Raw genomic sequence first — 18,055 nt, 5'->3', positions numbered from 1 at the left:
AGCTGGTGTATGTGGGAGGGGGGAGGGGAGGGAGGCAGATCTGGAATACATTATTGAGACCCGACTCAAGGAAGGAAGAGTTTCTTGTCAACAATTTGTTGACAGGATGTTGACACTGCAAGACCTAAAATTTAGACGTTGCAATGACTCTGAGGCTAAAGTGGCTGGTTTTCCAGAAAACATGAGTAGTAAGCAAGTCTTTGCATTTGATGCTGGGTATTAGATGAAGGGGTTCTGGAAAATGTAAAATGAAAAACCAAAAACAAGTATAGGGCTAAAGATTCAGCGGGGGGGGGGGAGTTGAGGTTTTTGAAAGAAAAGTCTAAACTCCATCCCACCCCCCATCAATTTGAGGATAAATCTTGATAGGTAAAATTGCAAGTTCACACCACTTCCAAATAGGGTTGGCAAAGATTCCTGTCTGAGGATGGTAGAGGACAGGAAGGTCTGGAGGAATGTTGTCCATGGGGTCGCGATGGATCGGACACGACTTGGCAACTAACAACAAATAATCTGCTTCCTATGATTTATATTACATCTTAAGTGCAATTGTATCTCACAAAATTTGGACAATCTGTCTTTCTCAAGCAGCACATTCCTTCACAGGCAGTCACTGGGAAGCAGCGTAGTGGCTGGAATCAGAGGTAAAAGTGAGCTGGAGTTCCCAACACTGCCAAATGGATCCACTGATATTCTGGAATAAGCTCCTCACATCCCAGTCGAAGCATTTGATCTGTGAGTTGCAAATCACTTGTAGAGTGTTACTCACACCTGCCAATTCCTAAATCATGGCAAATGACTAAAAGGAAGTATGGCCAAAAAAGTGCACGAAAGCCAAATTATAAATTACCCTTTTTTATTGAATATCAATAAATTGTATATAATTATATATAAAAAGTATTTTTTTAAAATTCAGTATAAAATTGTGGCACAAAAATATATAAATACCAGTGTACCTTTGAAATGTAAACATACCCTTTTGTTTTTTGCCCCCGTCTTTTTGTTGTTGTTGTTGTTGATGTGGAAACAATGTACAATAGAAATGCATTCAGGAGGCACCTGTCAATAACCTTAAGTAGCTCTTTTGGCACACACCTGTCAATGGGGCAGCCTTCCCTGCCCAGGCAGCTATTGAATCGCCTGGCAAGTGCCTGCTATTAGTCACAGTTCTTTTGAAAAAAGGCAGTTGTTAAAAGAAGTCATATTAACAGGTGCTTGAGTGCATAGCTGCTTTTGTAAACAGGAGCCTTACCCAGTGCCTTCTGCAGACATAAGTCTTTGAAGCACTGCAAATTATCCCTCTGCTGACCCAGAACTAATGAAATACTGTATCCCTGCATAGCTGCACTAAGGAGAGTTTGAGATGGTGGGGAGGCGTTTTTTTTAACACTTAGCTTTCTGCCCTTTGTTTAGAGGCATATCAATTCAGGGTCATGAGTTACTGTGAATCTATTATTCTAGTCGTCTTCTTTTTAAGGGTAAAAAAAACAACGGAAGACTGATCTTTCAAGCAAGGTAGGCACGAGACTCGGAATATTTTTCCCCATTTGTAAAACGTTAGTGAATGCTGTTAACTCAAGATGGCTTTGAAGAAGTTGGAGAAAATTCTGAGGGGAGAGGACTGAGTGGCAGTTAAGATATGAAAGCTGGCATGATTAGTGACAGTAGACTTTGGAGTACCAGATGCAGGGGGCAGGAGAAAGAGGTAATCGTTATCCTTATAATCTGCCTACAAGGATGTATCTGATCCCAGTTGAGCAGCTCAAGATGTTTTTAGCTACATGTCAGTTTTTGGAGCAGCTGTTCCCATATTGGTACCCTGCAGAGTGTGGGCTCTAACATAACTGAATTCCCTGGCCAAAAAATAATAATCCATATTTCTAAAAATTCTGGGGACTGTTATCCACCCTGAGGTTTTAGAAGCTCATTTTGAAATATCATCCCATGTTTGTTTGGCAACCCATCATTTCTGATGAAGCAATGGTCATGCATGGGCTTGAATCAAGAAACATTTTGCCACCAGGAGGGCCCAGGGAAGAGAATACAGAGGCAAATCAGGTTTGGAAAAATTCTCTTGAAGACAAAGAGTGAAAGAAGCAATTGTGTATGATGCTTTAAGGCTTGAAGCAGCTGGAAACAACCAGATGTCAATATAAGCTGTTTGTGGCAGCTCAGTGGAACTATTTTCCTAGGGACACTAGTTAACAATAAATGGCTTTGCGTGGAGGAGGAGTCCATGGGATTCAACGGGTCCCAATGCAGCCCGTTTCTTCGTGTTTGTGGAGAAGGGACATGCGAGAGAAAGTCCGGGAGCAAGTTTTACACTGATACTTCTTAACATCTGAATGGGTCTGCAGATGAGCACGGAGATTGGAGCGGTCAGCAAAGGCCCGGCTACAGTGTGTGCAGGAAAATGGCTTTTCCCCTAGAAAGATAAAAGGAGAAAAGGGATCATGAGCCTAAATCTTGACAAAAACATGTGACAGAAGAAAAAAAAATCACCTCCTGACTCTTTATATCGCATTCCCAATCTTTCACTACTATAAGTAAAAGACACATGTTTATGGAAATCCAAGATTCATCACAGGTTTAAACAAATCTTTAGAGCACAATTCATAGTTTGGAAATAAATTCTGCTTGAATCACCAAATATATAAATGGTTTTGTACGTAAGACGTTTGTTGTTGTTAGTTGCAAAGACATGTCCGACCCATCATGATCCCATGGACAATATTCCTCCAGGGCTTCCTGTCCTCTACCATCCTCCAGAGTCCATTTAAGAACACGCCTACTGCTTCTCTTCTTCCAGCCACCTCATTCTCTGTCGTCCCCTTCTTCTTTTGCCCTCAAGCTTTCCCAGCATTAAGCTCTTCTCCAGTGAGTCCTTCCTTCCCATTAGGTGGCCAAAGTATTTGAGATCTGGCCTTCTAAAGAGCAGTCGGGGTTGACCTCCTCTAGGACTGACTGGTTTGATCCCCTTGCAGTCCAAGGGACTTGCAGGAGTCTTCTCCAGCACCATAGTTCAAAGGACTTAATTCTATGTAAGACATTAGGCCACGTTTAAATCAGGCAGATCTGGATTCCAAAATAAAGGGTTATTCCAAAATAAAGGATCCCTATTTTAAAGGACAAAGAGCAGGGTCTGGATTTTGAGAGTGGGTTGTGTTTATCAAGGGTGTCCTTAAAAAGCTAAGGAAAGTAGTCTGTTCTTGGAAGGGAGGCTACTAAGTAATTCCTATACTAGGTTGTGGGTTAACACCCCCCCCCTCCTTCCCCAATTCTTGCCACAATAGTTGTATCCAAGTTACCAGCAAAAATCCACCTGGAATCAGGAAGCTTTTACTTTTATTCTAATGGAGCTTGGTTCAAAGTAAGTGCGTAGGAAACTCCAACAGGATCCTATGCATATTTATTTGGAAAATAATGTTCTTGGATGCCAGAGGTAATACATGTATTGCACCGGTCTACATAGAATACAAGAGCTTATAGTATGGTGCAAAATGCCCTCTTCTGCCAACTAGGTGCAGCAAAAAGCTGAAACATTAATTGTATCCCCCATTCCAATATAACTATATTCTTCTCGGGTTTTGCTTCTCCTGTCCCCCCCTCCCTCCTCCAAGCCTCAACCAACTTAAGCAGGATTGAATTCCTAACAGGAAAATTCCTTCTGGAGCTCCCTTAACAGGCTGCCCAATTTGGAGAGCACAATTAAGTCTTTCTGGCTTCCTTCAGGCAGTCATCTTTAGTAGGACTTTTAAAAGGGTGTGAAATCAGCACTAAGTAACAATTAAAGGATCCTGCCCTCCCCCCCCCTTCCACCCACCAAACACAAAAGCTGCTTGGGGGGAAAAGCATTGTAAATGTGATACTCCTTGGATTAAACACTCAAAAAAGCCGCAGCTGTGGAATCTGGTGTTCGGCCTGGGGCGTTACAGTAACAGGTGCAGGAAGGGAAGCGCAAGCTCAGCTCCCTTAAGAGCACCTGCCAAGGCTGCTCCCGGGGTTTCCAAGAGCCCTTCCCCATTTCCACGGTCCCATTAGGCAAACAATGCTGGAATGAAGCATCTCCCAACACCACTTTTTTTCTGTGTGCCCAGAAGCCAGCTTATCCTGCTTGCAACCAGGGAAGGCGTCAGATATCACAGAGGGAGCTTCAGGGGCCTTCCATATAGGAAAAAATGAGGAAGTAGGCTGTTTCCCCCACCCCCACCCTTCCCTCCCTCCCTCCCTGCAAATGTATATGGCCCCTGTTTAGCACCTTTTATGTACTTAGGTTAGACAAGAAAGAAGAGGGAGAAGGGGGGAAGAAAATAGGAAATGCCTTGCAAGGAGGGTTGAAATGCAAATACAGGCAAGGGAAATAGAGAGGAGGGCTTGGCCACTGGCTTGCCCAGCATTAGACTGCAATGCTAGCAAGCCCTTTTTAGTACAATAACCCACCCACCCCTCCACACACACACACATTGTGTGTGAGCTTGGAATGACTCAAGGCTGATTCACATGATGGAGTGCCTGCTGAGCTGGCTTCAGGGCGTCTGTGTCCAAACTAAATAGGCATGAGATGATGTGGCTGTGTAATCACTTCCCCAGGACCACTCCAAAACTTTATGTAAACTAACAAAAGCAATGGGGAAAGGGTGGGAGTAGTAACCAGGTAGCTGCTTTAGGATGGCAGTGTGTGCAAGAATACTAACTGAATCAATCCAATTTTCTATGCTTACAGAATATCTAGGACCACATTCCCATGACCTGCATTCACACAACATGCTGGAATGTTGGCTAATTTTTGGACCAATGTGTTGTGCAGAGGCTATGGCTTCTGGTTAGAAAGATGGGATGAAAACCAAGTAATATAGGTACTGAGGAAAAATACCATTGACTTATAAACATTAACCTAGATTTGCTCACAAAGATATTCTAGCTTTTCAGGATACCCTTTATCTGGGGTTATATGGACTTAAGCCACATATTAAACTCTAAATTAATTGAATTTTGTTACATACTGTGCTATAATGGGGCTAGTTTGGGGCTCTTCAGGTGTTGTGGAAACATAACTAGTGAATACAAAAAGAGAGTCCTAAATCAAGAGCTTGGGCAAGTATTAAGCCTAAAGAATGCAGATTTCGGGCAAATCTGTTTTTAAAAGGTCTTAATTAAAACAGCAATTTTTTTCTTTTCTTTTCAGAGAAACACCCTCTGGAGACCCTTATCTCCTCTGATAAGCTAACAGGCAGTGTTGACGTGAATCAGGTTACAAGCAAGTTAGAGAGGACTGGGGCTAGAGGAAAGATAAGAGAGGAAGATAACAAGGACCAGAGACAACAAACAGAAGAATTCAGCTTTACCAGTGTGCGTTCTGATGTGGCCCTGCAGCAGCCATGGCCTTGAGAATGCTTTGCCGCAGATCTTACACACGCAGGGCAAGGTATGGCTTCGGATGTGCATCTTGAGAGCCCCCAAGCTCACATATTCCTTTTCGCAATATTTACAGCTGAAAGATTTCCTGGTCTGGGAATCACAATGCAATTGTCTGTGCTTGGAAAGGCCGGCAAAAGTGGAGTAGGATTTGCTGCACTGGCTGCAGTGGAATTTCTCGGCTTCGGTGGCAGAGGAGGCCGGGCTGGGCGGGTCAGAGCTGGTCTTGCCATCTTCCTCTTCGCTCGACAAGGAGGTCAGGTCCAGGGGCTTGGAATTGGGACTGGCTGGAGAAGATGCACTTTTCTTGTACTCTGATTCCGAGTTGAAGAAATTAGAGAACAGCCCAGTGTCCCAGACTAGAGGAGGGCAGTAAGAGCCAGCACTCAAGAGGTCTGGTTGAGGGATGGCAGACAAGGGATATTTGTCGTACAAAAAGGGAGAGACGATCACTGCAAGAAAGAGACCAAAGGCAATTTATTAGAGAGAAAAACAACAACCCTGCAGAACTAGACACAACCCTACCTTTCTTTTGACATGCTTCAGGGAGACCTTGAATAAGTTATCTGGGCACATGTAAAGAGCCAGAAATCCGAGGAACAAAATCTGAAGCATCCTTTGGGTTGGAATTTAGCCACTGAGGGAGGTCAAAGCAGCAAAATCGACCCAACACACGCAAGCACTCCTTGGGAGGACCTGGAAAGCTTCCTTGGCTTCAGACTGGGTTTTCTTTTTTTTAAAAAGAGTGGTGGCAAAGGCCGATGGGACTTGGAATTTGGCATGCCCAAGTCACCAAAAAAAAAAAAAAAAAGCAGCTAGTTTACAGAAAGCATTCCGCTGCAGAGCTCGAGTTCATAGGGATTCCGTTCCCCATGGACTACTTGTGGGAGCTTGTTCCGCGGTCTCCCAGCCGAGCCCGACTGGATGGCACCTAAACTGACCTAAAAAACCCAGGATTACTTCTTCCCTAATTGCTAGGTTAGTATCCGCCGCTCCGCGTCCTCCGATCCACATGTTTCTCCTGCCCCAAGTTATTCGCGGGAAACTTGCAGCAAGAGCCGCTGCGTTGAATCCGGCACCCACTCGCCCACCCAAGGCAGTCTCCGACGGGCCGGTTGAACTTAGCCAGTCCTCTTCGCCCTCCGCCCCAAACACTGCCGCAGCCCCCATACCAGCGCCTCGCCAACCGCTCTTATCCCGGGCGCAGCGCCTACCTGTCTGGCTTTCCAATTCGCTGTAATTGGGCTTCTTGCTGGCCGAAAAGTGTTTCTTGACGAGGAAGGAGCGGGGCATCTTTCCGGCGGAGGCGGCTCCGATGCACTGCGGTTAAAAAAAGAGCCCACTGCAGTCTCACCGTTGCAGCTGCTTCTTTTTCTCCTTTCCTCCCCAATAAACCGGGATCCTGCCTCCTATCGCCCAGGCCGCCGCGATGTAAAGCAATTGGAGCGGGCTCAGCCACGAGCTTAATATGGGCCGGGCGGCAGGTGGGCGAGGCCGATCCGCCTCCCCCTCTCCCCCCTGTGTCACTTGGCAGCCAATGGACAAAGGCGGGGAGGGGTCCAGCTGCGAGCCTCTTCCCAGCAGGTGCTCCGCAAACAAAACCCCACCGGCCAGGCGGAGGGGAACGCCGGAGCCGCCGGACTGCTCGACAGAAACCGCGGGGGTGGGGTAGGGTGTCTAGCCAGGCATCACCTTCACTCGGAGCGGGGATAAGAAGAACCCGTCTGCGGATCGGACTCGGCTCTGGGCAGCCTTGCCTGAAAGGGGTTAAGGGCAGAACTCTTCAAACTTGGCAACTTTTAAGACTTGTGGACTTCAACTCCCAGAATTCTCCAGCCAGCTGGCTGGAGAATTCTGGGAGTTGAAGTCCATAAGTCTTAAAAGTTGCCAAGTTTGGGGACCCCTGTGTTTAGGGGATCAGCCCTTAGTGTCGCATCCCCTCTCCGCGAAGTCTACCAACAAGCGCCTTAAGCCATTCCTGCCTGAGCGACTTGTGTTCCCGGGTGTCCATTCCGCGGTTGGCGTTTTTTTTTCCCTTTCGGAACGAAGCCCACGCGGTTCAGCGAGGTTCCCCGATCGAAACACGTGGAAGCAAGCTCTTCTCACTCCGGCGGCTTTGCAACTGCGTTGGGATTGATTAACGCCCCATAATCCCCGCCCTGCCTTGGGCTGTGCTGCCTTCACGTCCCGACACACCAAAGGCTTGCAAGTAAAAGTACAAGGAATCGGCGCACACACACACACAGAGTCTCCTGGGAGGCACCGTCCCGCGATCGCCACCCTTATTTCGGGAGCCTCCGGAGGGGCCTTTAATCCCGAAATATGGGTGGCGATCGCGGAACGAAGATGCATTCCTTTCCTGACGCGTTTCCGGGGCAAATGCAAGGAGTGGGTCCTCCTCTCCACCAAGTTAAGAAAAGGGGGATATTTGAAATGCTGGGTCAGCATTTACTTCCAGCACCGCGGGGAAAAATCGCCGCCTCGATTCCTTAGAGGGGGGGGGGAATGATGCGCGACAATCCCCCCCCCCAATCTCTTGCAAAAGACACGTGCTGCGGATGTCCGAAACGGAGAACCGACCGCCGACCGCCTTCCTGCGGGGAAATCCGCAAAACGTTTTTCTCCTCTTTCCCCACCACCACGCCCACCCCCACCTCACGGGCCACAACTGTCTTCCGCGCCGGCCCTGGCGAGTTTTTCCCTCTCCGATGAGTATTGCGGACACGCGGGGTGCGCGTCAGTTTCCTGGGCGGCAGGTCGTGGGAATCCCCGCGAGGTTGATGCCTGTCCTGTCCTCCGTCCCGCAGATGCTTTGGGGGCTGAATTTGGAGAAACGTAAAAGCAAGATTCTTGCTTTGAGTAGCAACAGCACTTAGACTTATATACCGCATTACAGTGCTTTTACAGCCCTCCCTAAACGGTTTACAGAGTCAGCATATGGACCCCAACAATCTGGGTCCTCATTTTACCCACTTACAAGACGTACAGTGAAGGATCTGAGTTCTCAAGGCTGATTATTCAACAGGTGGTGCTGACGCGTGTTAAGCTAAATTGGTGTCTAATTCCAGGCACAGTAATTAACAGGGCTCCCTTGTTCCAGCTAGGTGCTGCCCTGATGTATATTGGGAAGTCTGACACATGGTTCCTAACCGGTGGGGCACACAATCTTGGGAAGTCTGACACATCTGTGGGCACCCGGTTGGGAAAACCCAAACAACATGCTAGAAAAGGCTATATAATGATTGGTGGTGATGTTTTGGCTTTATTACAGTATCTGCTGTCGGTAGACGGAAATTAAAGTACATCTATAGAAATGATTTAATAGATTATGATATATGAATGAGGCACCAGGAACACTGAGAAAAGGAAGCCTTGATGTTAGAATGACTTCATTCATGGCAAGGCCATGAGCGCCCTCTCTGGGATCCCTTCAGCAAAAGTCCCCAAATCACTCTCAGAAGTGAAACGTTCAGCAGAATTAATACACTTTTCTTCTATTACCGTAAGCCCACCAGGATCAAAACCTCAAATCAGTTTGCTTTGGACTTCTAGTGAAATCAACTTTAATATTCTTTGGTGTTGCTGTTGTTAGTTGAGTCGTATCTGACCCATCACAACCCCATGGACAACTTTCGTCCAGGCCTTTCGGTCCTCTACCATCCTCTGGAGTCCATTTAAGCTCACGCCTACTGCTTCTCTTCTTCCAGCCACCTCATTCTCTGTCGTCCCCTTCTTCTTTTGCCCTCAGTCTTTCCCAGCATTAGGCTCTTCTCCAGTGAGTCCTTCCTTCCCATTAGGTGGCCAAAGTATATGAGTTTCCTCTTCAGGATCTGGCCTTCTAAAGAGCAGTCAGGGCTGATCTCCTCTAGGACTGACTGGTTTGATCCCCTTGCAGTCCAAGGGACTCGCAGGAGCCTTCTCCAGCACCATAGTTCAAAGGCCTCAATTTTTGGCGCTCAACCTTCCTTATGGTCCAACTTCCCTAACTTTCATTTAATATTCCTTATGTTGGCCAATTTTGTCCTGGATTTGTTACTTGGGTAAGAACTGATTGCTAACAAGTCACCATTCCTTCTCTAAATGCAGTATGCAGAAGACTTCCAGATTAAAACTTTCTGCTAATAATGTACTTCCTGTTAATAGTGTTCAAGCTGATATGTGGATACACTGAATTGGATTCTTGATTAACAAATAGTCTTTTCCACCTCTAACCATTCCATGATCATCCAGATACCAAAATTGCTTCCCCATCTGCTTTTGTCCCCAGTATCAGTAAAGATAGTTATTGAAATGACAATGGAGCAGGGGGAACTGGAGGTCAGTTTAACAGGTGGCACTATGCTTATGTTAAGTAGCCCAAATTGCAAAGAAACTTCAGTTTGTAAACTGAGATTTCAAACAAGTCAAGATATGTAATGAAATGCAAAGATCTCAAATTATGCTACTGATAAACCCATCAAATAACCTGCTGAGAGAGTTTTACTAGTTGCCAGCTTCCCCATTTTTGTCTAAAGGATTAGACAAATTATTTGAGATTAAGATCACCTAGATTAAAATCACATAGAAAGGTGTAAATGGATTGTGAAAATTAAGGGACTGCTATTGCTAATAGAGAACAAAGTTTAATTAGATTATTTTAAATGCAATCAGGTAATAAGCTTGTAAATGGATGGTGTCCACCTGAAAAATTGCATTACTTACCATAGAAGGGGAACTGTAGATAAAAGTATTTTCATCTGAACAAAGGAAAACAATATTTCAAGACATTCACAATTAGTTCCTTTAGGGGTATAGTTATATATAGTTCATAATTCTTTGGAAGTAAATTTTGGGGCTCAGTCCTATACATGTTGATAAAATAAATCCTATTGAATAGACATGGATAAGATTGCATTAAAAAAGACCTATCAGTCTTTGGTTTAATAACCTCTAAGCAAATTTGCATATATCATACTTTCAATATGGATGATGCATGTTGAGCTATTAAAATGATGAAAGTGAGAGACATTTTAATGAATGCTGGGAAGTAGGTCCATTAAAGTAAAAAGGGATGATACAAGAACTTTATTAAACTATTCTACACGGAACTAGAAAGGGTTTTTACTTCATCAAAAATATTAATCAGAATCAGTACAAAGCAAAATAGACCAAAATGAGATCTTGCATCCAAAACTGAAAAACATAAACTTGCATCTTACAGTAACTTGTGACTTGGTTTACATGTTCCACACTAAGCCATATTGAGATTTACTTAGCCTGCTGCATGCCGAATCTGGTTGTGACTTATTAAAACTCATGGTTAGGCAAAAGTTTGTCAATGGGGTTTATTCTCAAGCAAGAAAGCAACAAATGCTTTCCAAACAATTTTTTTTAACCTAGAAGAAATGTATGGGTTTTTTTTTTCAATTGTATCTGCATAGTATTAACATGCTACTAAAATAAATTTTCACATTAATCAAAGAAATGCTAAGGATGATTCAAATGTCAATTAAACCTATTATTGACACCATCCTGCTCAAAAAGAAGAAAAAACAAAGAACAATAAAATGAAAGCAAAGCATCTTTAGACCAATGGCCAAATGGTGGGGCTGACCTCACGTTTAGTGTTATGAAAGAATGTGGACAAAACTGCTCCTTGATAAATTCAATAGTCCCAAGGCTGGGTTTGCAACAATGTGCTAAGTTAACTCCCACCAAAGTAAACACCCATTCAACCTTTCAAAGACAAAACCTCTGTCCCTTGTGTCCACTGACAGAAGGAAGGGACTCTTTTCAAACAAGAGGGGGCAAGGCAATGTCACCATAGTGGTAACTCCCTATTGTGCTAAAGTGTTCCAAAAATGAATACAATTAGGTGTAGTTAAAGGTGGGTTTACATTAGTCAGACAATGGTTGCTGGTCATAAACTGAGATAGCTATTGACTGAAAGACTTAGGCTGTGTTGATACACTTAGACTGATTAAACTCAAGTACAAGGAAATTTATAGGGGAGGGGGAAGATTTGGAGAAGGAGTTCTAATTTAACTTGCCAAGAAAAAAAAAGTTGTCCAAGCTTCTACTTTTCCACGTGGTGTTAATGGCCTTTGACTAAGTTCTTTACAAGACTAATTTGGGGAAGGAGAAGTGAAAAAGAAGCACCCATGGTTTCATCAAAGGAGATTGCGTACCTTCAGATTGTGTGTGAGAGAGAGAGGCATAGTCACGAGCAAGTAAGCAGCTTAGGCGATCTGCTCACCTTGGTCTGGTGATTCAGGGAAACTCTGATCGTGTAGTGATAACTTCATTGTAAAGGGACCTGCTGGAAGAAAGGTTTCAGTCACAGCCTGGTCATGTGCCCTGAATTGCATTATCCACCTGTAATCCAATCAAAGTCATCAAGGAAGGAAAAAGAATGGAATTTTATCACAATGGTGTTAAACTTGCAAAACTATATTTTTTCATTTGGTTTTGATATTTTAGTGGCTTAGATTGGATGCATTTGTTGAAAGAGTATTTTCAACACTATAATAAAAATCTGAATGAAAGTGAGATTAAAAAAAAAAGACTTCGGAAACTCTGCCTTCAAATTTCCTGTAATTGAAGCTAATGTAAGGATCCATGAATTCAAACCAGGGGATTAATTTATGGGTCGTTGTTAAATGCCCTAGACGCCATTTGTGCTCATGACTTGTAGGTTAGTCATTTCCATAAACTATGGCTAAACTATTGAACTTGCCTAAACTATGGCTTCCGTGTGTTCTCTGAATAAGAAGGATTTAACTGTGATTAGATTGTTTTGGATTAGGAGAAAAAAAATCAGTTAATTTTCCTTTAAAGGTGGAAATGGCTAGCAGGAAAAGCTACAAAATGGGGCTGTTCCAGCCATAACATTTCTATCATTCTCATCATTTTTCATTCTCCTCCTTAGAGGTGTTAAAACAGGCATTGCAGGCAGAAGAGATCCAACCTTCTACCTCAGAGTGCATGCCTTCAAACTTTAGTTGATCTAATAGTTTTGTCTCTTTAGAATTTACATCCTCAAAAGCAATTCATTGCATTAATTAGCAAAGGTGGTTGGGCTGCTACCCAACAATATAGGTCGTACTGGACATTTTTCCATGGGGAACATCCAGAAATAAATATTATAACTATAGTTCCCAGGTGAGCATTGATCAGCATAATGTGCCAGTGCATCTATGTTTCTTTAGGAGTCTGGGATTCAATGGCATTTGAACTTGAGAGATGCAGGTTCAAATCCTACTTCAGCTGGGAAGCTATGCAAATTATAGTGAAACCCAGTGAGATGTAGTAGCTAGGAGGCTGGACTGAGACGTGAAACACTCAAGACCACAACCACATATCCGTTGCAAATCCACTAGCTAACTTTGGGTCAATCAAATGCTCTTCTGTGGTTTTATAAAACATTATCCCTTTTAATATAATATGCTTGAAAAGTTACTGTGAACTCTTTCTGAATTAGAGTCAATCATTGCTCTCACCTGACAAGGTTCTCCTGGAGAAAAACTGGAGCAGTGAATATTATGCACTGCCATTTTGAGCTTTTGTGGCAAAAGTGAGATATAAATGAAGGAAATTAATAACCTTGTACTTTCTCAGACTAACTTACCTCAAAGGCAGTTGTGTTGAAAACCTTGCCTCTAGTCTCTGAGAGGAAATAAACCTATGGAACTAATACTATCCTTGGTATTACTTTTAGTCACTGGGAAGGAGGTTTATAATGAATTTGCAATATTTATCTTATTTTAGGCAAGGAATGATTTATATCAGTGTTTCTCATCAAGTTTAAGAGGAGATCAATATACTGTTGCAGCCAGCATGTTGAGGGGAATTCTGGGAGTTGAAATCCACACATCTGAAAGTTGTCGAGGTTGAAAAATGCTGGTTTGTATTGTTTTGATTTAGTGAAATTTAAAAAAAATCTTACATAGGTCTTCACAGAAAAGAAAATCATCTAATTAAGGATAGAAATTTTCATTTTCATTGGTCATGAAAAATATACAGATATTTTTCTGGGTAGAGCTGAGTCAAATTTTACCAAACATTTTCCCCCAACATTGCAAGTAAAAATGTCTCACTCTAGGTTGCTTTGTTGAAGACTTCTAGAAATGTATCCCTATATGAAATGTATGTTGAAACTTTTCTGCAAGACAAAAGAGGAAATGCAGAAAGGGCACATTTTAATCATAAAGGAAACCAGGCAGCATAATTGCCCACTCCTGTTACTGTACTAAATGTTTCCAAACACTTTCAAAACACAACAGTTTTTTGGGGGCGGGGAACCCTTAAGTGCTAGCATGCTACCAAGACTCACAATCATATACCACCCATGGCTTGGCTGACTTCAGATCCACGTGTGTTACTGAATACATACAAAAATCATGATTTTCACATTTCCAAATATACTAGCCAAAACAATTACCATAGATAAGAGTTACTCATGAAGAATATGCCTACGTACGTGCATGCAGTGGCTGAAGGAGGTTTTTGTTGACAGGGTGTCACAATGGCTTTTAATTATGGCCTGTGGGATTATTTGGGCTCAGCTGTGATCTTTGATTATGGGAATTTTAAAGGAATGTTTGAGAGAACCCTCCCTCTCAGGCAAACTTTGGGGAAATGTTTACTCAAAAGTAGTTCTACTAAAGCCAGATTTCACCTAGCTAGGTAATTTAGCTAATTTATGTACAGATTTCAGGCCTAAAACAGGCATTGAGGACTTTGTAAAGCAAGGATGTCCAATCTTGGCAAACTGTGGACTTCAACTATCAGAATTATTACCCAGCACAGCTGAAATCAACAAATTTTAAAGTTGCAGAGTTGCATATTCCTATTTTAAAGTAATCATCTTCAGCTTGGCACACGTTTTAGTATTGCTACTTCCAGACTTCCTTGCCATTCCACTTAAAACATTTACTATAATAGTTTTCACTGTTGAATAGCTCTTAAAGTATGAAAATAAGGCAGATTCTGATTGTGAAAAAAAACCCTCCTCACTTAAATCTGTGGTCCCATATCCTGCATTTTGACTCATCAGATCATTTCAGGTCTGGAAAGAGTGATATCATCCCTACCTTCCTCTTCTCAAACTCTTTTAATCTCTCTTTAGAGGGATTGGATTTAGTCCCCTAATCAGTATTGCCTCTGAAACCCTTCCAGTATATCTCTGAATACAGCTACGGATGGTGGAATTCATGGGTCTCAGTCGCCTCCCAGAATTAAACAGTAGCAGAATTCATTTTAAAACAATTACTGATGTTTTAGAAATAAGATAAAACTACAGATTAAAGATCTTCAAAAGGTCAATGTGTAAGTAACATCAAAGTCAAATGAGATAGAAGACTCAGCAGACTCCTATCTCATTTGACTTTGCTCATTGATAATTGCTCTAAGATGCCTTGTCAAATTCCTAATGCATTTTCCGTAAATTCATTTGGAGGGGGGGGGGGGGGGAAGCAACAGAATCACAGGAGCTAGAAAACAACTTCCTCACCCAGGCCTTCTGCCCAGAACCTCCAGGCCTCATTGGCATGTTCCCTGAACTAATCAGCAGTGAGATAATCAATTGTATTATTTAACTTTTTAACTATAGGTACTGTGAACTTTGTAAAGGCAATTTATATTTCAATAGAGCTAATTTAAAGACCTGTTGGTATCTAGTTGAACACGTACAGTGGTTATTAAGGCATAGGTTCAAATTACTGGAAAGGATTTAGTGAAGAATCTTTAGAATGTTTATGTAAAAAAAAAAGTTGTTGGAGCAATTGCACACTCTTACCTGAAGGTAGACGAGTACGGCATATCTTCAAAAACAATTTCTAGCTAATAGCAAGTGCACCCTTCCTCTACAGTTGTCTATTTTAACTTTAATTTTGTTTGCTTACATTTATACGGATCCAAGATTAAATAAATGAATCAGCCAACTCTCCCTCCTGCAATATTTGAATCATACTCAGTAATTATGCCTCCTCAATATTTGTAAAGATGAAGATAATTATTAGAAAAGGGGATGCGGTGGCTCAGTGGCTAAGACACTGAGCTTGTCGATCAGAAAGGTAGGCAGTTCAGCGGTTCAGATCCCTAGTGCTGCGTAACAGAGTGAGCTCCCGTTACTTGCCCCAGCTTCTGCCAACCTAGAGGTTCGAAAGCATGTAAAAATGCAAGTAGAAAAATAGGGACCACTTTTGGTGGGAAGGTAAGTGTTCCATGCGCCTTCGGCATTTAGTCATGCCGGCCACATGACCACAGAGACGTCTTCGGACAGCGCTGGTTCTTTGTAACGGAGATGAGCATTGCCCCCTAGAGTCGGGAATGACCAGCACTTATGTGTGATGGTTTTATTTGTAATTTTTTTCAGTCAATGGAACAAAGCCACTGTTAACTTGAGGCTATTAAAATGAGAGCACAAATGCTTCCAGGTGCTCCTTTTTGCTTACATGATGTCTCTACCATATTAATCTCTGTAGACCAGGGTGTCCAAACTTGGCAACTTTAAGACTTGTGGACTTCAACTCCCAGAATTCCCCAGCCAGCTCAGAGCTCTGAGCTGGCTGGGGAATTCTGGGAGTTGAAGTCCACAAGTCTTAAAGTTGCCAAGTTTGGACACCCCTGCTGTAGACTTTATTAGTTTTCAAATTCAAATCTGATTTGTGAAAGCAAAGGCAAACCATAGATTTAAAACCATTGCTGACTCTGTATTTAGCAAAACACAACATGAAGTACAATGTGGGTTGCTACAGCAGAATAAAAGAACAATTGCGGCATCTTCAAAATTGCAAGGTTTATTATAGTTTACTATGATATAAAATATATGTACCATCCCATTATAGGTTACTCATTGTTTTTAAAAGAATACATGTTTTGATGGTAACTTTTCTGAAATTGTAGTTATCCGCTTACCGTGTTATAGTTTTGTTCATTTAATATTCTGGTTTTCAAACAGGTAAGCAGGAAAGAAGAGGCACATGGTATTATTTTCCTCAGTGCAAGTTGAAATCTATTTCATGTCAAGCACAGGCTGATCTAATTAAGTAATCTAATGAAATATACATAACCTTTCTCTTATTTCATCTTAAGGCTGCATCATTTTCTCCCCTTTTTTGTTAGCCTACAGCTACACAAATTAATGAAGGTGACAGTGCTTTGCCAATGTGGGCAGATTTTTTTTCTAAACTATACAGGGTCAGATCAGGTCAGTTTTGAATGGGAAACCACCAGAAAATCCCAGAGCTGTAAGCTAATTTTTTTCTCAAGTTGGAAAAAAATAGTCCGGAAGAAGACAGTAGCAACCACTTTTATCTTGTTGAAATTATATGGATATGAAGTCATTAGCAGATGAGCTGAATTTGAGACCATCTTCAGCTTCAACAAAGTCTGGAAGAATTAGGGTTGGATTCTGTGTAGCTCTTTTTAATTTAGTATGGTGTAAGCATCTTATTGTGGCTTAAACTATGGTTAACAAAAACATATCCTTAGTATGATGTATAAAGGCAAGCAATATCTTGCTGGTTTAGAGAGTCTTCAGTTTAAACTCTAGGTCACAGGTGTGAAGCTCGCTGCATCATGTTGCCGTCACGTGACATATTGCAACGGTTTTCACTTCCGGGGAGCTGGGATGAGCATGGCCTGTGCTTGATGCCTCCGGCCTGTCAGTGACACCCCTGCCTAGGTCATATAAACTCATGCTGACTGGGGAATTCTGGGAATTGAAGTCCACATATCTTCAAATTGCTAAGGTTGAGAAACACTGTTCTAGGTGACAATAGACTCTTTGCCAGCTATGCCTGCAGTTAAGATGGCTGCTGCAACCATTCAATCCACACACCCTTTTTTTGCATGCAGCACACATAAACTATGGGTCTTCAGTTACACAATCACAACCATAATCCACACTTTTTAAAATCCTCCCTGTGGATGCCCGTTGTTTACCCTTGTAGAAACTGCATACAATAGAAAAATAGTATTCCAGGGTGACAGGCAGTCAGCTTTGACTCCATTTTCTTACTTGCAGGCAAGGGAGAGAGAGGAAAATGAGCAAAAGATGACCCAGGAATTCATGAAAGGACATGATTCTGTCCAGTGTTTGCAATTCGAAGTGGTACATCTATCTAAGCATCAACTTCTGTTGAGAGGCTTGCTTATGGCTAAGTTTAGTCTTAACATTCTTTCAAAAGGACAGGAAAAACATACATACCAGTTCCAATTGCTGCTTTTTCTTCAACTCGGGGCTATTCCAAAATATTTTTTATGACAGAGGCAAAATAGTGTTGCCCAAGATGCTGTCAAACTGAGTTTGCAAAAATAGCTATTGGTTTTGGCCCATGAGAGAGAGGAGGTGGGGAAAGTCACAAGGCCCAATCTACACTTTGAGCAGGCAAACAGCAAGTTTATTAAAAGCAACACAGTGCTGCTCTTTCCAGTCTCCAAACTCACCTGCCTAACACAGCTGCTTCTTCATGAGTAACAGAAAGACCTAAGACCTATCATGGCCAATTCTTGCCTACTTTACTGCTTGCAAAAAAACAACAACAAAAAAAAAAAAACGATCCTCACCTTAGACTTCAACTGGTCAGAAACTGTACTAAGCTACAGGACTTGTGATGTGCTAGTGTTATGTATTCAGCAACATAAAGTTGCATTTCTT

At 42.5% G+C, this 18,055-nt stretch overlaps 1 protein-coding gene across 3 annotated transcripts; it reads right to left on the bottom strand.

Annotated features, from left to right (window-relative positions):
• Positions 1–839: 839 nt before the first annotated feature.
• SNAI1 (snail family transcriptional repressor 1) lies at positions 840–11,769 on the bottom strand. Of its 3 annotated transcripts, XM_081948622.1 has the most exons (5): positions 11,651–11,758; positions 10,117–10,151; positions 6,630–6,735; positions 5,346–5,867; positions 840–2,425 (listed from the first exon to the last, which is right to left on the bottom strand). In XM_081948622.1, exons 1-5 carry the CDS (start codon positions 11,697–11,699, stop codon positions 2,244–2,246), a joined length of 894 nt encoding a protein of 297 aa, XP_081804748.1. In that variant the 5' UTR covers positions 11,700–11,758; the 3' UTR covers positions 840–2,243. The 3 variants fall into 3 exon arrangements, with proteins under 3 accessions (XP_081804748.1, XP_081804750.1, XP_081804749.1); XM_081948624.1 differs by lacking the exon at positions 10,117–10,151 and having other exon boundaries at positions 11,651–11,769; XM_081948623.1 differs by lacking the exons at positions 10,117–10,151; positions 11,651–11,758 and adding an exon at positions 11,583–11,627.
• Positions 11,770–18,055: the final 6,286 nt, after the last annotated feature.

This window comes from Natrix helvetica (genome assembly GCF_964273705.1).
Source record: "Natrix helvetica genome assembly, chromosome: 3".
In the NCBI taxonomy this organism is placed as follows: domain Eukaryota; kingdom Metazoa; phylum Chordata; class Lepidosauria; order Squamata; family Natricidae; genus Natrix; species Natrix helvetica.
Note: the sequence above shows the minus strand (reverse complement) of the source record. Positions and strands in the feature narration are given on the sequence as shown.

What these genes read in the sequence shown, in the direction of transcription:
- SNAI1 (XM_081948622.1), bottom strand. Translation starts at nt 11,699, where the DNA reads ATGAAGTTATCACTACACGATCAGAGTTTCCCTGAATCACCAGACCAA. An exon ending in TCTACAGTTCCCCTTCTATG is followed by an intron (nt 6,736 to 10,116) that starts GTAAGTAATGCA and finishes TTTTAACCGCAG; the next exon opens with TGCATCGGAGCCGCCTCCGC. An exon ending in CCACATCAGAACGCACACTG is followed by an intron (nt 2,426 to 5,345) that starts GTAAAGCTGAAT and finishes TTATCTTTCTAG; the next exon opens with GGGAAAAGCCATTTTCCTGC.